Below are 27,256 nucleotides of genomic sequence, written 5' to 3'. Positions count from 1 at the left end.
TGTAAAAACAGAAATTTACTTCTAGCTTAAGTCATTTTGAATAATAGTGTCTGGCTAATGCATAAATGTAAGTGTTAGGGATTTAAAACTTGTTCAGTGAAACAGAACAGAACTGAATATTTAGTTTCCCTACAGTACTATTATTATACACTTTATGCAAACTTCCTAGTGTGTATATATAACCAGTTTAATAGAAAGCCTTAGACAAAGAATTCATTTACATTATAACAATGAAACATGACATAAATTAGCATGCAGTCAGTTTTTTTGTGTGTGTGTGTTATAGCTTTCTGTAGTGTTTTCTTAAAAATAGTTCCCTTAATATTATATAAATAGTTTCTTAAAATTGTCTAGGTAGCATAGTTGTCCTCTTCTCCAGCCAGTTTAAATGGTACACAAAGTCTCTCCTTTCTTTTGTTATCGCACATATAAACACTCTGAAGGAGGCTGGAGATCATTATGAAGAATTGTGACGAGGAGCAGGTGGATAAATTTAACAAGATCTCGGCTGTCAGTGACATGGTGACAGCTGAAGTTGAAATAACGCACACTGAAACTTGAGACGGCAGAAGTGGCGCTCTCTTATCAACCTCTGCTCTGTTTTCAAGCACACGGGCATCATTAGACTGGAGTTAGAGCCAGATTGTTGTTCCTGGTATGGCTTGTTTTCGGTGTAGGGTGAAGCAGATGAGGATGTCAAGAGGTGGCAAACACTGCGGCACATTGGCTCACGCAGGTCATGCGTTCGTTCTGTCTGGATACATGTGGTACGTTTTTTTTTCCTCAGACGACAAATTAGATGAGGCACATGAAGACGTACTGTACAGTGTGGAGAACTTTTTCGTGAATGAAAACAACACTTTAATAGTTATTTCAAGGTTGGTTAATAAATAATTTTTGCTTCATCAGTCACAAATTTGATCGTACCGCTTTCCTGATATTTTCCTAGGCACATCCGCATTGAATATTCCTGCTAAAAGTGAGTCATCTGAGCATACGAGACGGCACGACCCTTTCAGCAGTCAGCATTTCAGTCATTGATGTTTACTGTCATTTTTTGGAGTTGATGATGTCGACTATGGGTAAAAAATACAGTAATTTACCGTAATCACTGGTACTATAATGCCCACAGAGCTCCAGAACATTCTGTGATTGTGTTAGCACAAGATGTTTCATTTTCCAATGTTTGGTTACCTCAGCGGGCTATCTGTTTAGCATGTTTCTTTTTCTCCTGACCCATTTTACTGTATTAAACACACATAAGGGATCTTGACTCCCCTTCGCTGTCTGAAATCATACAGTCGCCCTGTACCACAACCCATTGCTCTCGCTGAATATCAAACAACGGGACACTTCTGTTTCTTTTACCCCGCAGTCATGTCCACAGTCAGGGAGACATTAGAGGCAAGGGAATGGGAAACAGTGAAGCAGAAATAAACGCCCAGCTCTGCTGAATGCTGTCATTGGTACATAGGCTTCAAGTTAATTTGAGTTCATTAATGAGCAATCCCAGGGCTGAGAGGAAGTGTCTGTATTACTTCAATTACTTCTGATGTGATTGAAACCGTATAAACATATTTGTTGCTGCATATTTTTTCTTTTTATAATACATGGGAGCGGGGAAAACATTATGCTATAGGGAGAGAAAATATTAGTGTTTTACTTCAGTAAGCATTGTGGCCCAGAGGGGGAATTTTTAATGCTTTATTCATTTTAAATTATGAAATGACGGTAATGCAAATTATACCCGGAATGAAATGAGTACCGTACTGTTCATTTAGCATTTAGTAAATGAGCAAATCATACAGTTTGTTGAACAAATGCCATGTTTAACTTTTGTCGACCTTTTGTTAACCTGGCAGTGCTGATGCTGTTGTTTAAGATAACAGATTTACAAGTAATTGCGGTAATACACAGTATGAGATGGAATAATCATTAAATATTATGTAATTGTTATTACATGAAAAGTGTTGTCGCTGCATGTCTCCAAGAGCTAAAATTGTTTAGTTTCGTTGAGAAATGATCAAATTTCCTGCTTACCAAAAGATGTCAATCAATTTGAAATAGGATTGCAATATAGAAATCCTGCCAGCTGTGTTGTCTGTCTTCTGTAACAAAGTGTTATTATATGCCTGCCCACGCTAGCTAAAAATATGTTTTTTGTTGCTTCTAGAAGTATGAGGTGAGAAATGTGTTTTCTCATAGTTATCAATTGGCTTGTCTCAACCTAATGTCATTCACAGATGGCATACCCTTGTTCACAGATGCATATTGTACATTTTCCTAAAAGCTTTTCAGAAATGGCAAGTTACAGTTTGATTGGCTGCTATAATTGGCCATCGTTGGGCAGTTAAACATTTGTGCTTGGTTGATAGCATAGGTCTTGCTCCTGGAGAAAACAAATGTCTGGATGAAGTTCATATATCATTTCATGGTGTGGCTTGATGCGTAGCTGCAGGTTAAACAATCAAAAAGCCAGTTTTTTGTCTTTTAGGCATTTAAAGTGACACTCTGGTGATTGGTGTGATGGAATTGTCAACATAAGTATAAATTATGAGATTGGATGGTTAGTATAAAAGAGTAGTATGATACACTACCGTTCAAAAGATTTAGAAACACTTCTATATATATATATATATATATATATATATATATATATATATATATATATATATATATATATATATATATATATATATATATATATATATATATATATATATATATATTTTGACAAATTTCTGTAAAAACGTGTTTTCTATACCAAGAAAGTGACAAGATGAAAACCACTATTTTCTGTTACAAACTTTCACATAGCATCTTAAGGTTATAAAAACATAAAAAATTCAAATCCATAACTTGATTTTCAAAGATTTATTATAAAAACTAATTCTTTTTTCCACAAAATGCAATAAATCCATGACAGTTTTTTATTTCAAAATGCTATAAATCTATTAAATCAATGTATAAATGTGCATTCATCTTTACCATTTTATATTTATTTAGTTGACTAGTGGTATACAATGATTAAAAAATAAACATTAATGGCATTAACCAAAACACTTACTTTGTTATATGAAGAACACAATGTTTTAGCATGAGAAGCTTGATGCTGTCTGGAGAACAAGCAACCGAGTGCCTCTCGCGGAAATTATTAGATGTTGATGGCTTACGTTTCTTTCCCGTCACAGAAAACCATCACAGGTTTATCAATGCTATTAAAGTATTATTTTGTTTTGTTTGTTGATCACGAAGTACAAAGTAGATGAGGAAAACTATGACTCCGTGTACTCAGCGCGCCGCCATGTTTGTTTACATTGCGTGAATGGTCCGCTGTAATATCAGAAATGGATTTATTGCGTTCTGTAAAAAAGGAGGACTGGCGTTTGTCGCATTTTGGGAAAAAAGGGAGAAAACATGACAGAATATCACGGCGGGTATTGGATTTTGCGTAAAATTAATTATTTACTTTTAACTACTGACCTGATATAATACTGATTTTGGCAGTAACTCATTTTTTTCAAAAATGGCGTTTATCGCGTTTTGGAACCAAACTCTTCATACATACATATATATATACAGTTGTGTTCAAAATTATTCAACCCCAACTGAAATTGATTGTTTTGGCCGGTTTGACATTGATTTTGATCATTCAGTCATCCTGCTTACAATTACATCAAAGAGGCATGTGTAGGTCAGACAAATATAACATAACATTTATAATGAAATAACCACAAATGTATTTTCTGTGCTCACATCATTTTCAGTTTTATTCAACCCCCAAGTGACATTCAATCTTAGTACTTAGTACAACATCCTTTTACAGTTAAAACAGCTTTTAAACGTGAAGCATAGCTTGACACAAGTGTCTTGCAGCGATCTACGGGTATCTTCGCTCATTCATCATGGGCAAAAGCCTCCAGTTCAGTCACATTCTTAGGCTTGCGCACTGCAACTGCTTTCTTTAAGTCCCACCAGAGGTTCTCAATCGGATTTAAGTCTGGTGACTGCGATGGCCACTTCAAAATGTTCCAGCCTTGTTTCTGCAACCATGCTCTAGTGGATTTGGAGGTATGCTTGGGATCATTGTCCTGTTGAAAGGTCCAACGTCTCCCAAGCCTCAGGTTTGTGACGGACTGCAACACATTGTCATCCAATATCTCCTGGTACTGAAGAGAATTCATGGTACCTTGCACACGCTGAAGTTTCCCTGTACCTGCAGAAGCAAAACAGCCCCAAAGCATGATTGACCCCCCACCATGCTTCACAGTAGGCAAGGTGTTCTTTTCTTCATAGGCCTTGTTTTTCCTCCTCCAAACATAGCGTTGATCCATGGGCCCAAACAGTTCTAATTTTGTTTCATCAGTCCACAGAACACTATCCCAAAACTTCTGTGGTTTGTCCACATGACTTTTGGCATACTTCTTATTCTTTGGAGACTGCAAGGGGGTGCGCCTGGGAGTTCTGGCATGGAGGCCTTCAGTACGCAGGGTGCGCCGTATTGTTTGAGCAGAAACTTCAGTACCCACATCTGACAAATCTTTTCTCAGTTCCTCAGCAGTCACACGGGGACTTTTTGCCACTCTACGCTTCAGATAGCGCACAGCAGTCGCAGTTAGCATCTTTTTTTCTGCCACGACCAGGAAGCGTTTCAACAGTGCCCTTTGCCTTGAATTTGCGAATTATGCTTCCTATGGTGTCTCTTGGTATGTTTAACATCTTTGCAATCTTCTTATAGCCATTGCCCTTCCTGTGAAGATTAATCACCTCTTCTCTTGTCTTCCTGGACCATTCTTTTGACTTCACCATGTTTGTAACCACACCAGTAAATGTTTAGAAGGAGTTGAGTATCACAGTCATTTTAAAGCTGCCTAATTGGTGCTTATTAGGCTTTATTGCTGTTCCCTGACATCCATAGGTGTTTTCAATACCTGATTGAAAACACTTCAATGAACCTCTGTTCTTCAGAGTGGTAGTTCTTTAAGGGGTTGAATAATTGTGTCAATGAAGAATTCACAAAAGAAACATTTACTACTATATTACAAAACCAATTGATGTCATTTTAGTTGCATATGGTTCTTTAAGAAGTCATTGTAGGATTTCCTTCTGAATACAATTACAAATGTACACTAAATTCCCTAAAACCCTTAACAGCATTGGGGGTTGAATAATTTTGAACACAACTGTATATATATAATTTATATATATATATATATATATATATATATATATTTTAATTGTACATTTTATTTTCCATGAAAAGTATGAAATTAAATGCATCACAAATATAACTATGGCAATCATGTCGAGACCAAAAGCATTTAAAATAAATCAAAACTATCTTGAATTTATGTCATCTTCAGTGTGATCACCATTTGCCTAATTTTTAGAAATGCATTCTTAGGATTTTATCAGGCAGCTTCTTCATGCTTTCTCTTATTGACTGCTTTTTCTTTATTATTTAGTCCAAGTATTCCTTTAAAAACATTCTTAAAAATTTTTAGTTTTCGAATAACAGAAATTAATATGTTGGCACAATTGTGTTTTTGTCTACAAAAGTAATTTCATTACTTTAAAGGGACATTGCACTTTTCTTTGAAAATATGCTCATTTTCCAGCTCCCCTAGAGTTAAACATTTGATTCTTACTGTTTTGGAATTCATTCAGCTGATCTCCGGGTTTGGCGCTAGCACTTTTAGCATTAGCACAACCCATTGAATCTGATTAGACCATTAGCATTGCACTAAAAAATAGCCAAAGAGTCAAGGATTTTGCTGCTATAACATGGCTGCAGCAGGCGTAGTGATATTACGCATTGCCCGAAAATAGTCCCCATGGTTACTTTCAATAGCAGGGGACTATTTTCGGGCAGTGCATAATATCACTACGCCTGCTGCATGCAGCCATGTTATGGCAGCAAAGTCCTTGATTATTACGCCAGTTTGAGAGTATATCTGCCTAGAAAATCACAGCTTTTAATTTTCAGAACTACAGAGTCAAGTTTTAAATAGGAAAAATATCGAAAATCTTTGGTTATTTTTGAGTGTGATGCTAATGGTCTAATCAGATTCAATGGATTGTGCTAAGCTATGCTAAAAGTGCTAGCGCCAGACCCGGAGATCAGCTAAATGGATTCCAAAACGGTAGAATCAAATGTTTAACTCTAGGGGAGCTATTTTCAAAAAAGTGGAATGTCCCTTTAAGTATATACCTTTAAATTGAAATATTTTTTAAATCATGGAAAACATTTTAGTAAAGTCTTCTTAAACTTTTGAACACAAAAATACACAAAACACTAAACTTTTAATGTATGTATTAGACAAAATAATATAGCAGAAATGCAAACAACAGTGGGACTCTAAGTTTTATTCAAATATACAAACAAATGCAAAAACTAAAAACTCACAGGTAATAAAGCGTACAGTTGTATCTGCATTTGTAGATTCTCTTTGGTCATAATATTCTCTAGTCATTGTCCTAGGTTATGTCTTTATAACCTTCATTTTATGCTAAGCATCCTTCAGTTTTAAACCAAACACACCCATGCAACATGCATACAACATTTTCGATGCATTTTTAATAAAATATTTTAATAAAGAGCAAATATGTCAACAGTTTTGATTGCTCCGCTCACTACAGGCCTCATACTTCTTCCACTTTTTAATCTGCAGCTCACATCATTAATCTATGAGAAATAAATGGGTGCTTTAAATTAAAGCGCAACATTTGGCATGAGCATCACTCCTGAACTGACTAAATAAAGATAATTGACATATGATGGATTGAGCATAATGTACCGAGGTTCTGGAAACATGGTGCTTTGTGATTTAATAACTATGATGTTAAACATGTAGAAAGCACTAGTGCTAGTCATCGGTTGACAAATGCTGTTTCTCAGCATATACTTATTGAAATATGAGGTTTTGAGTTAAATTACACTTTTGACTTTCTAAAACTTACTCTGAGAAATTCATACTGAATTAAAACCACCCTTATATATAAATATGAGGATCTTAGATGCAAAAGCCGCTAATCGCCACCACCATCAAAAATTAGATGATGATATTACCAGATCCTCTCGGCACGTATTACATGTTCATCAGAGAATTTCATTTTATATAAGCTTAATCTGTCTCAGGTCATTCAGAAATATCGGTTTGCTGCCATTATCACTTTTGATAATTAAAATTATTAAGTCATATGTGCTCTCTTTCAGTTTTAATAGCCACTTTACAAATAAACGCTGTTAATTTGCTCTAAAACGTTAATGTTATTATAACATCTTATTTTTACACAAGCAGTGACAGTACACATACTTGTAATTACCTATAAACAGCAAATCTTGTTCACATCGTCATTTCAAAGTCCAACTTGCCAGTGTTTCTCAACTGAACAAACAAGCACATCTCTCTTCCTCTCTGTCTCTCTCTCTGTCGCTTTCAGCTCTATATCACTCTCATCTGTGTCTCCTGTAGCTCTCATCTCATTCCAGTCTGCTGTAGTGTCCTGTCTTACACTATCAGATCTCTCATTGGGACACAAGGTCACCTGCCAAGTCTTTCCTCTCACCAGCCTTTCCTCGCTTGTTTCGTTACATCTCTCTCAGTTTAGATTTAGTGATGCAACAGCTTCCATATCTCTCGTTTTGCAACTTCTGCATTCTTATCGCTGATGGTCACACACATGATCAATGCTATCAGCTCTGTGTGGCAGTGATAAATTATGTATGCATTTCAGTCAATGGTGAAGGTGTGGTTTGTGCAACACAGCAGTGTTAGTGAGACTTAATGAGCATCTAAACTAACTGAGAGAACTTTTCAGGGTCACGGTGGTTCGACCCCAGTCTGCAATAATTCCAGATCTTGGTACTACAAGATGCATGCACCAATTTTTTTTAAGGGGGCACAGTGTGCACAGCTGGCAGAAATTTGTGCATACACAGACATCAAACAAAATATATTATAGAGCTTTCAGTCTTTTCCATGGCACTTACATTTCTAACAATCTGAGCGCCCCTGCCTTCATGCAAAAACTTCCAAAATAAAAGTGTTGACTAACTTTTAAATCAAATACTATTCTATCAGAATAATGACATATTGGCGTCATATTTACATCTGAAATGGCATGTTTTGTTTATTTACGTTTTGTTTAATTACTTTTTAATTGTGTCATTAGTGCATTTTGCACAACAACTGCATTATCCTATGAAATTAATGTAATTTTAAATCCATAAAGTATATAAACAACAGAAATGACATGAGCTATAGCCACGTGATTGATTTAATGTTTAATAATGATTTTAAAAAATATATGTTTAGATAAAATTATTAGAGGAATTGATTTTTGCATTAAATTTTACCTCATATGTGATTCCGCGCCTCCGTGAACTCTGGCGAACGTTGACATTGTACCAAGAAGATGAAGAAATCTCTATTAATATAACGTCAAAACTGTCACATTTTAAACCATACATTTTCTACACGGAGGAGGTTAACTGCACATTACCGTACTGGGGTTTGGAAATGTTGTGAGCGTTTCTTACACATTTTAATTCCTCAGATAGCCAATGCACAACAGCAAAGGCCTCGTGAGCGCGCTCAGACGCTGACGTCTGCGGCTGCGCTGACTGCAGCGCCTGCTGCCAGAATAAAGTTATGTAACAGTATCAAAACGGCAAAAATCTCTGAAAAGTGACAAGGATGCAGCACAGAATCGATAATATTGTGCATATTAAACAGATTAAAAGAAGGTAACAGATTAATGGACGCTTCTTTGATTTTGAGATTGCATGCAAAATCCATTTGGCTCAAAAAACCGAGGGGGCACATGCCCCCTCAGGTTGATTGGGCATGACGCCTCTGCTACATCTACCCCAGATCATTCAATTTTATTTGTCTAAGGTTTTGTATGTACTGTAAGAAGTGCCAAAATGTAAAAAAAAAAAATTGTAGCACTGACATGCATCCTGTTTAAATAAATAATTCATCAGAAAATTGAAATTCTCTCATAATTTGCTTTAAATCGTATTAATTCTTGCATGTTTCCTGACTAGTTGTAATATGCATCTTTCAAGAACCAATGAAATCTAAAGTTATCAATATGCTGCCATATTTAAATGTTTTTGCATAAATACAAAACATAAACCCCATTCACACGGTATGTTGATCCTTCTGTGTGAATGCAAACATGTCTCATAATTGTTTCTGGGATTGCTACCTTAAAAGGCATCTTATAACATTGCCATAACATTTATGAAATGCATTCTGTATGAACAAATGTCGTAAGGGGGGTGTCGTAGTGAGGATGTGTGCGTCATCGCAACAAGTTTTCATTCATCAACAAGTTATCATTCAGCTCTTTGACAAAAGGGTTTTTCACGATTAGAAATGTATGCAAAATGGAATGAAGAAGAGATCAGGGAGCTCCTCACTATCCATAAACAAAATGCACTCGTGTGTTTTTTCTTCGAGAGAAATTGTGCATAATAATTAAACTTAAGACGCTGTGGAAAAACTCCACCATATGCACGATTGCAAACACAACTCACCCCATGTGTCTTAAAGCTCACGTAACACATGCTGTTTCTGCATTTCTGATGTTAATCTGGAGTACCTATAGAGTAGTATGACATCCTTTATATCTCAGAAGAGTCTTTCGTTGAATCAGATTTATAAAAGAAAGCTTTACCGAATCTTTCCGATAACGTACGAAAAAATTAAGAAGGAGGAGTTACTGCCGCGGGTGGAGCGAGTACGAGTCATGCAACACTATACAACACTTATAACTTATGATTCACTACATGTTCGTGTCATTTATATAATATGCACGCGCATATTTACACCATAAGACAGAAGTCTTACTTACCGCATGCAACTCGTGACCCAGTTGGGAAAATCCAGCGCATCAAACACACACGCAAAACTCCGCTGCTAGCCCGGATAATAAACTATATCCATTGCTTTCATAAGGCTGGATGTCTTCTCCTTACATCCAAAAACACACTTCTTCATTCATGCCATTGTTGAGTTTTGAAATTAAACAAAGCTGTCGCGTGATGTGAATGTTTGTAAGTTCTAGCGTCTCCCGCTGATTGACGGGTGGGCGGGGTTTTCCGGGGGAAGTGCCCATATAAAGAGGTGATACGTATAGAAAACCCCTGAAACGTCAGTTGGAACTGTAATCGAAAAAAACTTTCCGAAACTTGTACGAACCCTGGCGAAGTGCATTCGGCACAGAAATACAGTAACCCGTCCAACTGCTTTTTTGACACTTTGCCTACGTTTAGCATGAGGAAACAACTCTATAACTGTGTTAATAAGTCTGAATGGTTGAAATACCATTGAACCCCCCCTTTAAAGGGATCTTAACGGGATGTGTGGTAGAATGCACACACAGATTCCGGAAAGTCATCGGCAGTGCGGATGAACCAAAATCAAACGATCTCGGGATAAATCCCAGACTCATTTTCCATGGTTTTTCTGTAATATGTGTGTGAAAAGGACTATATTGTTCGCAAAATAAACTCAAAACATTAACTGTTCCTTTTGGAGGAAAATCTACGCTGCATCATAAAAATGACACTTGCGTAACGCCAACAGCGTTTGTGCAGATACCTGAAGGCATAAAACGGGAGCGTACGCATGTCAGCTTCTGGAAAAATTAAAGGAACAGTATGTAGGATTGTGGCCAAAATTGGTACTGCAATCACAAAACTGGTGGCCAATACAATGACAACATAAACATCAGTTGAGGGCTGCAACTCCACTTTTTAAATGACAATATCCTGGCCGGACCACTGTTGTCAGTGATATAAGTATTTGAAATGAAAATGATTTCTTGATGTCTAGTGACATATCAGGGCCATTTTATGATTCATTGATATACATTTCTTACATACTGTTCCTTTAAGCGAGTGCCCTTTCCACCCCTTTTATCTCCATTGCTCTTATTGGTCTACAGCACCGGTCAATCACATCATATACGGTAGCTTTTTTTCTGCTACGTAAAAGATTTCTCACTCACCACTTTCTTTTTTTATTTCCCAGATGCCTGCATGACACATTTCTCCAACATGAGCTCATTTATTATTCTCCACCGTGACAGCCTATTATGATCATATGAAGGCTTTAATGACTTTGAAGTCATTATACCATGTGCCAGTTCATGTCCCTGTTGTAGCCCGTGCAGCGATGAGACTCTGGTTAGATGCTTGCTGTAGAAAACTGACACGCATCAAACCTCATTCTGATCCTAGATCATAACATCGCAAAATAGATCATAACATTGTCAAACTGTTGTTGACACCTGACAGGAAGCCACAAGGGACTACTGACACATTTTTGACCTCTCCAAACATTTGATTAGGCCTAATTCTTTTTTAATATGAAATAGTAAATATTTAACATGTATATTGCAACTTGATACAGTTTTATAATTCAAGTGTATTTTAAATTCAATAAGATGATACATACACAACAATAAGTATTATTTCTTCAGCTTTTCGCTGGATTTCAGTGTTTCTTTCTTGGTGAAAGAAATAAGTGGAAAATGGAAAAATTGTTAACCGCTCTGGAAGACGCATCATAAAGCATGCCTTTGGAGATCAGTGTAATATCTAAAATCAAATTACTGCTGAAAATACTTCTTTTCCCAAACTCACACATTTCTGTCTGCTTGTTATATGCTGTAGTATGAGTGGAACATACTGTATTTCTAAGCAATATGGTTGCAAGCCTAATTCAAACATGCATTATCCACATAAGCGGCACAGATCTGCACTAACCAACTTGTCATTTACCTTGATCTATTTTCCTCAGCATCTTGAAACTTCTAACTCATCGTCATCATTTTTTTGTTACTTTAGAAGCGAAGGAGATTGTCCTGAAAGCTCAGATTTTAGCGGGAGGAAGAGGCAAAGGAGTGTTCGACAGCGGCCTGAAAGGAGGCGTCCATTTAACAAAAGAGTGAGTACTTGCCCTGGCCCATTTTCTGACATATATTTAGCTTTTCTGAGTTTTATTCCTTTAATAACTAAGGCCATTGCAGGTGTCCTCAAAATATATAATGATGGATTTCTCAGATGTTTGTAGCTTTAGTAGCAATAACCAAAATTATAAGTGTAAAAGAAACCGTAAAGTGTTGTAAACAAGAACCCTTGAGAATGAAGACGTGTAAAATATAGCAATCTAAAAACTTTTGCAAAAGCCATGCGGTTTCCTCAAGTAGGGGCTGATTTATGACTGAATGCCTGCGTCGTGAATCACTGTCACCATACTGTACTCCTGCGTTCAGGGTGAAGGGAATCATCCAGAGGAAATGTCCCGAAACTCACGCTACTCTTGTTTTATCTAGTAAATGAGCACAGTGCTTTTTGTGGCTACAGAAGATCTGCAGGATTGCGATAGTAGCAGATTTTCTTAAAATCCCCTGTGGTGAACATCAAGTTTTATTGTTGTTTATATGTCTGTGTTTAATATGCTTTAAGACAAACCATGTGCAAATTCATCATTCATAAAGATAATCTCATTATCGCCCTTTAATCGCCTTGGTTTCCTACATCACGAACATGTAACCAATCACATCATCACAGTTGAACGAGTGGATCAGTAGTTTAAGCCATAGATATTATGAATGGATGTCGCATAGAATCTACACTGAAACTGCTTTAGCTCTACGTGAATGCTCTAATCTGTTAACCTGTTGGCGCTAAAAAAGTCTGTGTGACCTCATTTCGCCTTCAGAACTGCCTTAATTCTACGTGGCATTGATTCAACAAGGTGCTGAAAGCATTTTTTAGAAATGTTGGCCCATATTGATAGGATAACATCTTGCAGTTGATGGAAATTTGTGGGATGCACATCCAGGGCACGAAGTTCCCGTTCCACCACATCCCAAAGATGCTCTATTGGGTTGAGATCTGGTAACTGTGGGGGGCACTTTAGTACAGTGAACTCATTGTCATGTTCAAGAAACCAATTTGAAATGATTCGAGCTTTGTGACATGGTGCGTTATCCTGCTGGAAGTAGCCATCTGAGGGTGGGTACATGGTGGTCATAAAGGGATGGACATGGTCAGAAACAATGCTTAGGTAGGTCGTGACATTTAAACGATGCCCAATTGGCACTAAAGGGCCTAAAGTTTGCCAATAAAACATCCCCCACACCATTACACCACCACCACCAGCCTGCACAGTGGTAACAAGGCATGTTGGATCCATGTTCTCATTCTGTTTACGCCAAATTCTGACTCTACCATCTGAATGTCTCAACAGAAATCGAGACTCATCAGACCAGGCAACATTTTCCAGTCTTCAACTGTCCAATTTTGATGAGCTCGTGCAAATTGTAGCTACTTTTTCTTATTTGTAGTGGAGATGAGTGGTACCCAGTGGGGTCTTCTGCTGTTGTAGCCCACCCGCCTCAAAGTTGTGCGTGTTGTGGCTTCACAAATGCTGCATACCTCGGTTGTAACGAGTGGTTATTTCAGTCAAAATTGCTCTTTTATCAGCTTGAATCAGTCGGCCCATTCTCCTTTGACCTCTAGCATCAAAAAGGCATTTTAACCCACAGGACTGCCGCATACTGGATGCTTTTCCATTTTCACACCATTCTTTGTAAACCCTAGAAATGGTTGTGCATGAAAATCCCAGTAAATGAGCAGATTGTGAAATACTCAGACCGGCCCGTCTGGCACCAAAAACCATGCCACGGTCAAAATTGCTTAAATCACCTTTCTTTCCCTGACATTCAGTTTGGAGTTCAGGAGATTGTCTTGACCAGGACCACATCCCTAAATGCATTGAAGCAACTGCCATGTGATTGGTTGATTAGATAATTGCATTATGTGTGTTTGAAACTGCCGAATGTAGCATCTATTTATATATATTTATGGTCACAGTTGGTGTGAAAGACTGGAGGCGAAGACTTATTCATATACTTAATGAGGCAATGGTGTAGTAAAATTCAAGCTGTGTTAAAGCATGAAGAAATTACTGTCGCAGAATAAACATTTACATATGCTATTAAGATGCTCAAAGATGAGTTTGAAGTGATAAAATGATCGACTACAGGGGGACTTCAAACAAAACTTCTTTACCTTTTTACCCTTTTTTACTTTTTTGACTTTACAAATTATAATTCGTACAGTAAAGTGTACACTTTGTACACTTAGTAGTACACTATAGAGGTGATGCACTGTAATTATGGCCGGAAGATTGAGATAAAATGTGAGCGAGATTGAGACCGATTGAGAATAGGGAATGAGAAAGTACTGGTAATTTAAACTTAAATAAAAGTAATTGGACATCTTATATAAGGCTTTGACTTGGAAAAAAATTTGTTCCACTTTGTTAAAAGATATTTATTGCATATCGCCAGCCATCCGAAAATAATAGGGGTCAATATTGCCCAGTCATAATTTGCATAGTATGATCATAACAGATAAGCTTTTTACCAGTCCCTCCAGAAAAAACGCGATTATGCGATGGCATGATTCAATGCATAATCAGCCAAAGTCTGCATATTTATGCGGGGGGCCGCATTTTTTCAAATACTATAAATTGCAGATTTCCGCTTGCAAAATATGCGGTCATATATATGTTAGCAGAAACTTGAAAAATGTTGCATTTACTTCACACAAGCGCAGCCATGTCCCCTGTTGCCATGGGAACATTATGAAGTGACATAATTATGTAACGTGAACATCATTGAAAAGCTGCAAGTTCCCGCAGTTTTTGCATGTTCCCGCAGTTTTTGCATGTTCCCGCAGTTTTTGCAAGTTCCCAGCAGTTTTTGCATGTTCCCGCAGTTTTTTTAAGTTCCCGCAGGTTTTTCAAGTTCCCGCAATTAAATTGCATAAATAAATTGCATAAATATCATGCATATTCCATCACATTTTTTAAGAAAACATGCTGCAAGATTCCACATTTTTCTGGAAGGACTGTTTTACCAGCGATTTATTATTGACCTAGGGGTACTAACAAATCTTAATTATTTTTTATTTTATGTCATAGTTATTTAGTTTTTTATAATCTTATTCTGTCTAATTTTAAATAAAAAAAGTCCCATTCTTTTGAAACCTTCTTTACTTTGAGTTTTGTTTTTTGTTTTCCTAAATTGCTATAATTGTTTTTTAAAGTCATATTTCTACTGCATTTCTTTATCATTTTCTTGAATTTATATTTTAAATGTGCAACTTTTAAGACACATTTCTGTTATTACCATCAGCCCTGCTGTTGTTGGAGAGCTTGCCACTAAGATGCTCGGTTACCATCTGACCACCAAACAAACCCCTCAGGAAGGAGTCAAAGTAAAAACGGTGATGGAGAAGTGCATTATTTCTTTGTTTTATTTTATTACCTTGTGCAACTTCAGTATAATTTCACCATAGTAGCGTTCAATACATAATCACTATTGTACTTTGAAATAATGTTTCCTCTTTCTCTCACTGTTCCTACATTTATTTATGGCTGCAGGAGAGAGCTGTACCATGCATACCATTTAAAATTGTTTTTCTCTTACAGTTTCCTTATACTCTTACTTTTTTAAGTATTGTTCTTTTGCTATTAGCTGAGTTGGATGTCATGGTTCATTGAGACGAATAAACCGTGTGAGTCACACCTCCGTGTGTAGGGAATAATGGTAAACAGCCATTTCCATGTGTCACTAACAAGCCAAAATATCATTTCTTTCCCTCTCCTTGTGTCAGATACCCACACAGACTGCCATACTCCTACTTACCCCTGTATGTTTATCTCTGATTATATCTCTCTCTCTTCCCCTCCAGAAGTAATGATGGCTTCTTCCACTTAGCATATGTTTGTCTTCCTATTCTTGCAGTTAAACACAACCTTGAACTCCGCTTTCATTGCCGCCAGCCTTTCTTTTGCACGACCACCCGAAATATTTTGCAAAAGTAGACTGTGACGTTTAATTTTTTTCTGCCTGAGACAGAGCAATGGATGTGGGTGGGGATGCACGACAGGCTAAGTAGGATAGATTCAAGGGGGGTGTTGTGAGAAGGACCAGAATACAACCACCAAAAGTAAATACATGCTTTGGAAATGCGAGCTCAAGCGCTCAGCATCCATGTACATTAATTTCCTTCGCTGCGTTTGAGAGAGCGCCCCATTTGCTATTCAGGAACCCTTTGGTTTCTTCTCACATGGATGCATTATTGTATAATGAGGTTTTCCTCATGAATTCATTGAGAGGAAAAAGGAAAACTTTGTCTTTCTGTAGTACAGCGCCATTTACGTGAACACATAGTCACAGCAAGTCATTCATTTACATTTAGTGTTTGCTATTTTTAGTGCCAAGTCATAGAGACATTTGGCGACATGATGTGGCCGTGTCCAAAATGTAGTAACAGTGACCAGTTTGAATGGGACTTAAGTCATAAGATGATGCTGTTAGATTTTACAGCAGGGTTTAAACATCGCCTAGGATTTGAAAATGACTCATGTTTATAGGTTGTAATTATGTTGTCAGATTGGGAGCAGAATGAAGCCTGTGAGGTGTCATCAGAGCTCCACGTTCGCATGATGTTTTTCACTCAATGTGTTGCCCATATGTGTCTTATTTTCTCCCTATGTCTTATAATAAATTGAGAAGAGATCGAGAGTAGATAATAAAATAGATGAAACTGTTTTTAGATGGAGGAAATGGAATGAAAAAAACAGCAAACATTAAAATATCTTCCTCTATTGTTGCATCTAAAAATGGACATGGGTGCTTCAGATGTGCACATCTTGTTTTTCATGCATTTACTTTCTTGATCTTCCTCTGTCTGAAATCTTTATATAGCCTGACTATTATATTACATCTCTAATCAGTAATTATTCTAAAGAGACAGTGAGAATTGGACTATGGAGGCCGGAATCGAACCAGTATTGTTCGTATGAGCACCACAGCTACATTTAAAAAGCACAAAACCTCTTATTTCACATCTGTATCCATCTGTGTCAGTCAGCCACTTTTAGTAGTTGTTTTTTGTACCTCCCTGTTGGTGGCTTTCCCTATTCGCCATCTCATTAAGCCTCATAACGTCTGCATTGCATTGTATTAGCAGTAGGGGTCTACATCCAGCAGCCAAAGTGGTTGAACTTTTGCCCTGCTTTAAAAATCTGTCTGTCAATGATGTTCAGTAATCCACAATCATCGTCGTGTTTGTGTTTGTGGTGAGCAGGTGATGGTCGCAGAAGCTCTGGATATCTCCAGGGAAACATATTTTGCCATCTTGATGGACCGTACCTGTAATGGACCCGTGATGGTGGGCAGCCCTCAAGGTGGAGTTGACATAGAGGAAGTGGCTGCCACCACACCAGAGCTTATCTTTAAGGTACACCTTTTCTGTTTCTCAATAAAGTACAATATTTGGCTTTAAAGAGGACATGCTATGAGAAATTAACATGTTTGTTTAACTAAATTTTCAAAACTTTAAATTTCCTTTATTGTTGCTTTTGCAGTCCCTGGCTGTGTGTAGCATCTGCAATGTTCATAATAAAAATATATGCCAAATAAATATATGTCATGTGTGAGAATATAACCTTGATATCTTTAATATTGACTGAGTAAGGTCATGTAAAGATTGAAATCAATGAATAAAATCAAACTTTGATCCTAATCTCAAAATTGGATTATAAGACATTAGCCTGGATTTCATAGGGTCACATATTAGCATAATATACACAGTTTAAAGGATATGTGATTAAATAATGAGATGCAATGTAATAAAATACTATTTACACGGATATACACATCTTTCAGATCTCTTTGTGATATCTGGTCTTCTGCATTCATTTTCTATTCTGTGTGTCTTAAAGGGACACTCCAGTTTTTTGAAAATATGCTTATTTTCCAGCACCCCTAGAGTTAAACATTTTGATTTTTACCGTTTTGGAATCCATTCAGCTGATCTCCGAGTCTGGCGGTACCACTTTTAGCATAGCTTAGCATAATCTATTGATTCTGATTAGACCATTAGCATCACGCTAAAAATAACCAAAGAGTTTTGATATTTTTCCTATTTAAAACTTGACTCTTCTGTAGTTACATCGTGTACTAAGACCGAAAAATTAAAACGATTTTCTAGGCCAATATGGCTAGGAACTATACTCTCATTCTGGCGTAATAGTCAAGGACTTTTCTGCTGTAACACGGCTGCAGGAGGCGCAATGATATTACGCAGTGGCCGAAAATAGTCCCCTGCTATTGAAAGTTACTATGGGGACTATTTTCGGGCACTGCATAATATCATTGCGCCTCCTGCAGCCGTGTTACAGCAGCAAAGTCCTTGATTATCACGCCAGAATGAGAGTAAAGTTCCTAACCATATCTGCCTAGAAAATCACAACTTTTAATTATCTTTCAGTCTTAGTACACGATGTAACAACAGAAGAGTCAAGTTTTAAACAGGAAAAATATTGAAACTCTAGTTATTTTTAGCGCGATGCTAATGGTCTAATCAGATTCAATGGATTATGCTAAGCTATGCTAAAAGTGGTACCGCCAGACCCGGAGATCAGCTGAATGGTTTCCAAAACTGTAAAAATCAAATATTTAACTCTAGGGAGCTGAAAAATGAGCATATTTTCAAAAGAGTGGAGTGTCCCTTTAAGTGTATAATGTTAAAAAATTGTCTTGATTTTAATATGTACATCAGCTTTTGGCCTGATGGTTGGTTTTCTCTCTCATTCTCTTTCACTACAGGAAGTCATAGATATATTTGAAGGGGTTCGAGACGACCAGGCACTACGTATGGCAGCTAATTTAGGATTCAAGGGACCGCTGGAGAGACAGGTAATGATGTTTCCAAAGACATTCTGTCATTACCAGAAGCACTCCTCACCTCACTTCACTTTGTCCTCTGTGCCGTCACATTTCTTTCACTGAGAAAAAGAGAGTGTAAAAGACCTGATAACTTCATGCAGCCATCAAACATTTCTGCTATCCATTTAGACCTGAACAGACATCACAAGCCATTGGCAATTCATGCTGTTAGATCATTCACATTAAGTGCCACCTATAAACAAAAAGCCTAAGTTTAAATCTCCGTTCATCACAAGGCCACAGATTTTGTCAAGGAAATTCCAGACAACCAACTCTTTAATTTCTAATGAGTCCTTGTCTTTTTTACACCAGTGCACCCAGGGGCGGAGCCCGACATTGTAGACATTGGGGGCTTAGCCCAAATTTCAGATCAAAGTTCCTTAACAATGCCAACAAAGTAAATGTGGCTTCTAGTACTCTAATTTACTCCTTTATAACATTTCCCTTTTTATTCTTTAACATAACAAAGCAACTAGATTGGAACAAATAGATTTCTTTACATGTAGCAAAACTTTTTATTTACTCTGGTAAATGTCTACTTATTTTGCCACTATAACAATTTTGACGCTCTATTTCTCTCCACCCTCCTTTCTCCCTCTTTGCACTGACAATTATTACACATAAGCATATTGTAATGTAAGAGATTGGGGATTCACATTTTATAACTGTCTATAAATGCATTTCTGATGTAAAACGACTCTTTTGAAAAAGTGGTATATCCATCTATAAAAAAGGGATATTTGCTATGAGCAAGGTTTTGTTTGAAAGCTTCAATTTACTGTGATTAAATGTGCTTTAAATATAACAACGACAGTGTACAGCAGAGCAGGCAGACTAGATCAGAGCGTTAACAGTAGCCGTTAGCCATGCAGATAATATATTCAAAAAAGTTGACACAATTTAACAGTACATACAAAAATAACCTACATCACATAACTATAAATATACACTTTCACAGTAATAACGAAGGCAGCGTAATAATAATAAACACTTTGAAAAATACGTTTACTGTGGGGAGATTCAGCATATTAATTTACATACATTTATAATTTACCTTCATTTTGTTTCAACTTCAATGTCTCATTCATTTTTACTGGAGTGGGGGAAAGCAGAGTTTAAAGTTGCTGCCAACAAGCATACATGATGAATTCATTTTACGAATCTCAAAAGATTCAGGGCTTTTGAAAAAATATTTGGGGCTTGAGCCTCAGAAGCCACCCCTTGCTCCGCCCCGAGTGCACCAATATCAAAATGTCATAGGTTTGCTGCTTTGAGGGCATGTTTTTAAAATGTTTGCAAGTTTTATACTTTTAATTGTTTTCAGTTGTTTTCAGTGCATGGTTAATTACATACTTATGCTTAATTACAATCAGAAAAATGTTTTTTTTTAAATATCCAAACATGTGATTATTTACACTCTTATAGCACATTTACACAGTTCTACGCAGATATTGCATAGCACACTAAAGTGTTGTGTTTTTTCACCCATCAGGGATTTCTACTGTGCGTGCAGCATTATGGTTGCATTTATTATTATTGTAGAAAATAGGATTGTGCAATACTGTTATTTTCAATACATCGGTCATCTATTTGCCACACACCTTCGTGTAATACGAATGAGTTCACCAAATTTAAACTTTGCTACATGTGACATTTTTTCACGTGTTTGCATTTTCGGTCTGCTGCATTCACATTTGTATGAATGGAAGTCAGTGGAATGAAAAGTTTAGTGCAGTGGTCTCCAGCATGGTGCCCGCGGGCACCAGGTTGCCCGCACAGAATTTGTGAATGGCTCGCCAAAGCACATTCTTTTAATAGCCTCAATTTTAATATTTATTTATTGCATATTTTATATCAGCTTGACTTCTTTTATGCACGTTTTAAAGTAGTTTTGAGTAGACTATATTAAAAAGTAGCCCTCCAGATTGTTTTATTCATTGTTTTGCTAGATTTTTGAGACCACTGGTTTAGTGTGACTGGGGAATTAATTGTAATCCCATAAAAAAAAGACCAACAACCGCCATATAAAAAAAGTCCCTGAAAGTCAGCCGAAGTTTGGATTAAGTGGCAGAATATTCATATTTGGGATTTTTAACACTACATTTGTAATTAAATAGTCATATGCAGAATATAGCAATATGTGACATTAATAACACATAATGTTGCACTTAATTCATCAGGAACTTTCAGAACTCAATTTCAAAAATTCAAGCAAAACAAAATCTTTTGATGTACTTATCACTTTTGCTGCCAATCCTACAATTCCCTACGCATCAATGCCGCTTGCCTCTCAGCATTGAGAATGAATTGAAAATTCACATCTCCACCCACTCGGCGCCAGGAGATACATGAAGTATACTTCTGCATTGTGTTGCTAGCACGGAGCTGTTGTTTGCACTTGCCTCACCGTGCAGTACCACAAGTCTGTATTATTAAAAAATATTTAATACATGGATAAAAGTTTGTAATTTTAATCAAACCACGTTTAGGTATAGAATAAAGAGTGCTTTTATTCTCCGAATAGTCACTGATTCAAGAAGACTTCAGATTTTCTTACAGAAGAAGAAATTACTACTAAATGTCTGGCTTGTCAGTTTTAGCCCTTTTAATACACATCATTCGCAAGCGTCTGTTTTTTTAGTCAATGCTAATTAGAGCGGTTTGTGATGCGGTATACTGTTAACTTCTCTTCACCACTTTGAAGTGCAGTGAGATGACAAAGAGCCGAAGCGTGCCACTGCTTGCTGATGAGAGTCGCGCTACAATGTTTTCTGTCAGTATGCGCTCATTATTAAGACTACGGGATGAGGGAGATGGCATTTCAACTCGTAAATGCTTTTAAAGTTAAATTTGTTAAGATGACATGCTTTCCGAAAGTAGTGTGATGTAGAGCAATAAACAGTCGGTTATCTTTTCTGTCGTTTTCGCTCAGTTAACCTCAGACTGATTCAGCTAACCCGGTCTGCAAATAATAATGCATGTTCATAAACATTATTTTTCAAAAATGTATAATATAGTGTATGACCGAATAGTAAAGTTTATATTAAAGGAAATTAAAGAAATTCATATTGTTATTGGGGCTATTTTAACGATCTAAGCGCATAGTCTAAAGCGCACGTCTAGAAGGGTGTGTTGGAATCCACTTTTGCTAATTTAGCGACAGGAAAAATGGTTTGTGCGCCTAGCGCAGAGTCTAAAAGGGTTGTTCCTATTCTTCTAATGAGTAATGGGTTTGTTTTGGGCATAATGTGCAATAAACCAATGAGAGTCTCATCTCTCATCCCCTTTAAAAGCCAGTTGCGCTTGCGCCATGCCGATTCCCTTTTAGATGGTGGAATTTGTAAACTTAAAAACTAAGCTGAGGAAAAAGACCGCCAGTTTAAGATTGATGTTTAAAATTTTTTGTTGTTTTTATATGTATTGAAATTATTTTTTGTATTAAAACCTTTTAAAAGTTGTTTTCTTTCAGTCATGGAAGTAAAATTAGCCGGCTTTTATTTGCTGTAAATGTATGTACAGCTTACATGGTCTGTGTTATCTCAAAGAATAATTTACAAATATGCCAGAAAAGGATTGTACTCTAAAAAATACTTTATTTGTAAAAAACAGGAGATAAAGAATTTACAAACATGAAGAAATGTTTCAGCTCTCGGACAGCGCCGATAGTGTTTTGAAAAGCATTACTTAAAAAACGTTCTCATCTCATATCCACAGGTACAGAGTCATTTTGTACAATAAATCTGTGGGGTAGCATTTAAAAAAAAAAAACATTTAAAAATATATGCAATATTTGTTTAAAGCAACCTATTTAATTATTTACCAGGCTACAGGTGAAGCAGCTCTTTACGCCTTCTAACATCTCATAATCGGTCCTCATTTATGTCCAAGATACATAATAATAATCGTTTACATTTGAATCCTTTAATTTTATATTAAAAACCTTTGTGTGATGTGTGTAATAAGCAATCGCGCGTTTTCGTCTCGTTTATAGGCGCAAATTACTAAAGAGCTATTTAAATAACAAAAACAGTATTGCACCATTGACTTTAGACTTTAGACCAGGTTTTAGTTGGTCAATGGCGTAGTCTATTTAAGTTGCCTCAAAATAGCAATGCGCCAACAATGCTCGTGAGCACACCTCGTTTTCAGACCAGCACGCCCATGGGCGCACAAATGGGTGCAAATGCATTTGCTATTTAAAAAACGTGATGCTGGACGTAAAATTAATGCTGTGCCGTGCTTATAAAGTCAATATAAATGCTAGAATAGACGCAAAGTCTCTCTGGGTGATGCAAATGACACAAATGACCTCAATTACTTCTTTCGCAGAAGAGCATAAGCCAGTCAGTAAAGAGCTTATTGATGCATCCGGTTTGACATGTCCAGTTGTATCAGAAAATAGCGGAGAGCATTGTTTTCATTCGTGCGAATATTAAAGAGGCAATTAATCTGTCGATTTTATTGTTTTATACTGTTGTCTGATGTCTACTTATGATGTTCGCGTGGTTTTTACATTCAAAAACGATTTAAAAAAAATTGTAACATGGTTAGTGGCTCTCTGGAGAAATGTTTCTTTTGAAGGGGCAGGCCGCATTGAAAACCTGGACGTAAACGCCCTCTAATATGATTGGATAGCTTCATTCCCCGTCATTACATGTGGAGAAATGTTTTAAAAACATTAAAATAGCAGTCGAACACAAATATGTTTGAGCCACAAAAGATTCTGGGTGCTAAAGATGATACACATAAATGACAATACATATAGTAAAGTAGAAACAAAACTTTAAACTTTGTATACAAACAGTAAGTGCGCATCAGAATCTAAACCGCGGCTGATAAATCTTTATCAATAACTTTGTATATTTGTATTGTGCTTGTGGGGTTGCTCTTACATACACGTAACGATACTTACCACAGTTATATAATAAAAAAGCTTTAAGTGTTGGACCTTTCAAATGCAACTTGCTTAAATTACCGTATACAACAAAGTGAGCGCGCATCAGAATCTAAATTGCGTCTGGTAAGTCCTTCCTTATCACTAACTTTTATTTCTACCGTTAAATTACAGTCGTATTGTTAAGTGTTGTACCTTTATTAATCGTTTAATGTTTTTAGTAAATTAAAACAATCAAACATACGCGTTTAGTCACAGTCTCTCTGCAAATCCAGCATTGACTTGTGGCTTCCTTGAATTAATCTGCGGTACACAAAGTAAACAAACACTTTAACCACGCATTCCTAATGTTATGTTCCGAGCCTCCGAGTTAAGGTTATAAAGTCTGTGTTCTTCCCAGATGGTTCTTCCACAATCAAACACTGCGTTTCCAGATCACCGCATCAAAATAAAAGTCTCTCAGGAAAAATGTATTTCAAGTCAATTTGGTTACATTTGGCAATCTTTAAAGACATATTTACTGATGGTTAAGACATTGCATTGTTTGCTTTGCTCCTGGCCCACACGTGTCACACGAAGCTGTGGGCGGGGCTACAAAAGTAGTCGTTATATTTTGGGTTTGGGGAGGTGTTTAAATTCTAATCTGACATCATATTTCGGCACATTGCTGAATTGACTGTTTAATGTCTTGGTGCCAAAAACTGATATATTTCAGTAAAGAGGACGTTTTCAGTTCTCAAGTTTGCAGGATGTTCATTTAAGTATGATGACCTCTTATATAACAGAATATCAAGTTAAAATTCATTTTTTGATTCACTGCCCCTTTAAAGTACATTACAATACTCACATTTATATTGTTGTCACAACATCCACAAAAGTACAACAAAAGAAAATGTCACTGAATTTCTTTAAAGCTGTGCCTGCAAAGACCAGATGGGTCAAAAGGTTACAATTGCACTTGCATTTCAATGTGTGGGCATGCTGTCCCTTTTTTGTGATTAATGCCCTATTTTTTTTTTTTGGGAGTGCACAATTTATGTTCATTTTCACTGTTCACTATTCAAGTTGAAAATGACCACTATTACAGAAGTATTACAAAATATTTAAAGCATTACAAAAGTAAGAAATATAAAAGCATTAAATGTGATACTAGAATATGAAATAGCAATAATTTTATAATATGTTTCTCATACAGTTAGCTACAGGATATACTGTACTGTTTATCATTAACATGCACAACGGTGAATTATTAAACAATATTTTTGTGGTCATAGACATATTCAAAATGTCAGGAGACCATTCTGACCAGCAGAGCAGATGTTCGGTCAGCCTCATTACTTGGTTGTGTGTATAACCTAAAGTGTAAATGTCTGTGTGTGTGTTGTGAAGGTACTTTGAATGGCTTATGTAACCTCAGAGCTCTGTGGCTTGTGTGCGGTGTGGGTAATTATTGCTCTCTGTGGATCTGTCACAGGCTGCAGATCAGATTAAGCGGCTCTATGATCTGTTTCTCAAAGTCGACGCCACTCAAGTCGAAGTCAATCCGTTTGGAGAAACACCTGAGGGACAAGGTAAGACGCCCGTGTGTGAGCGTGAATGCGAGATGCTTGCCCGTATGTTGCATAAGAGCTCGTGTAAAGATCCCAGTAAAAGCCTACAGCTTTGAAGGATAAGCGTCATTTCACACTAATGGCTGGTTAAATCAAACTCTACGGCTAAGGCGAGTGCTGCCTCAGCAAAACTTTACGAGGAAATGTCACGCTGGCACAAATATGTTCTTAATATGATCAAACGCTATTTCCGAAGCTATTTCTTTTTGAGGTACCTGTTAGTAGATGATGTAGGATGTTGTAACGTTTATTGGTATGAAATTACATACAGTGGGTCCAGAGAGGGTAATGCCTGCAGTATTAGTCTGTCAAATTAAAGAAGGGGAGAGAAATCGTCTCTGCTCTATGCCATAATGGCAAAATGATTTGGGCCTCATAGGGGCCGTGACAAAACTGACGCCCCTTTTTGAGTTTTTCCTGTTTTTACTTTGGCTCCTTTTTTCTTGTTCTGTATTCTTTGTGTTTTGAAATCATACATGTTAATCTATTTATTTTGTTTTTATAATTAATACTAAATTAGTGCATGCAATCAATAGCCCTACAATAAATATGTTTAGGTTTAAAAACGTCCTATTTTGTTTTGTTTCTCTGCAATAGAGGTATTCTGGAAATATCCCTTTGACAACAACATTAGTTGAGACATTTCTCTTGACAGCAAGATCATAATGGAAAGGCTTTGGCTGTCTTTAAATGCATTGTGTATTCATGTTGTTTTTTAGAATAGTGACAAAAATAAAATTTGATGTCTTTTCTACAGAAAGTGCTTTCAAACATATTATCAAGAAGACAATTTTTTTGTCATTAATGAGGAAATAGGTGTGAGAGTGTTTGTCAGCTTGAAGGGTGCTGAAAATTAGCTTCTTATTTCTAAACTTCTCTTAAAAGTTGTCTTGATTTTCATCTTTCTTTCTTTCTTTCTTTCTTTCTTTCTTTCTTTCTTTATTTATTTATTTATTTATTTCTACTTCTTTTTCTTTCTTTCTTTCTTTAACTTGGTTTTTATCTTTCTACTTCTTTTTCTTTCTTTCTTTCTTTTGCTCTATTTCTTTCTTTCGTACTCTTTCTTTCGCACTCTTTTGCTCTCTTTCTTTTTTCTTTCTTACTTTCGCTCTCTTTCTTTCGCTTTCTTACTTTCACCCTCTTTTTCGCTCTCTTTATCTCTTTCTTTCGCTCTCTTTCTTTCTTTCGCTCTCTTTCTTTCGTTCGCACTCTTTCTTTCACACTCTTTTGCTTTCTTTCTTTTTTCTTTCTTACTTTCGCTCTCTTTCTTTCGCTTTCTTACTTTCACCCTCTTTTTTCGCTCTCTTTATCTCATTCTTTCGCTCGCTTTCTTTCTTCGTTTGCTATCTTTCGTTTGTTCGTTCGTTCACTCTCTTTTTTATACATTTGCACTTTCACTTTCGTTCATTATCTTTCTTTCCTGCTTTCACTTCTTTTTCTTTCTTAGTTTCTTTCTTAGTTTCTTTCTTTCTTTCTTTCTTTCCTTTGCTCTATTTCTTTTTTCACACTCTTTTTTCACATTCTATTGTTCACACTCTTTCTTTTTCTCTTTCACTCTCTTGCTTTCTTTCTTTTGTTGTCTTTCTTTCTTTTTGCTCTCTTACTTTCGCTCTTTTTTTCTTTCGCTCTTACTTTCACTGTCTTTGTTTCGCTCTTTCTTTTGCTCTATTTCTTTCTTTCACATTTTCTTTCGCACTCTATTTTTCACACTCTTTCTTTTTCTCTTTTACTCTCTTGCTTTCTTTCGCTCTCTTTCTTTCTTTCTTTTGATGTCTTTCTTTCTTTTTGCTCTTTTTCTTTCGCTCTTTTTCTTTTGCTCTCTTATTTTCACTTTCTTTCTTTCGCTCTTTCTTTTTTTCATTCACTCTCTTTCTTTCTTTCGCTATTTCTTTCACTTTCGTTCACTCATTCTTTCGCTCGCTTT

At 36.5% G+C, this 27,256-nt stretch overlaps 1 protein-coding gene across 1 annotated transcript in view; it reads left to right on the top strand.

The window, feature by feature from the left end:
• suclg2 (succinate-CoA ligase GDP-forming subunit beta) overlaps window positions 1–27,256 on the top strand; it is a 139,020-nt gene that overhangs the window by 54,308 nt on the left and 57,456 nt on the right. The window contains exons 3-7 of the mRNA XM_073875962.1: window positions 11,864–11,963; window positions 15,226–15,316; window positions 17,186–17,338; window positions 18,709–18,798; window positions 25,197–25,293. Coding sequence (XP_073732063.1) covers window positions 11,864–11,963; window positions 15,226–15,316; window positions 17,186–17,338; window positions 18,709–18,798; window positions 25,197–25,293 — 531 coding nt within the window. The remainder of the gene's footprint in view (window positions 1–11,863; window positions 11,964–15,225; window positions 15,317–17,185; window positions 17,339–18,708; window positions 18,799–25,196; window positions 25,294–27,256) is intronic.

Source organism: Misgurnus anguillicaudatus, chromosome 14 (genome assembly GCF_027580225.2).
Source record: "Misgurnus anguillicaudatus chromosome 14, ASM2758022v2, whole genome shotgun sequence".
NCBI classification, from domain to species: Eukaryota; Metazoa; Chordata; class Actinopteri; order Cypriniformes; family Cobitidae; genus Misgurnus; species Misgurnus anguillicaudatus.
Note: the sequence above shows the minus strand (reverse complement) of the source record. Positions and strands in the feature narration are given on the sequence as shown.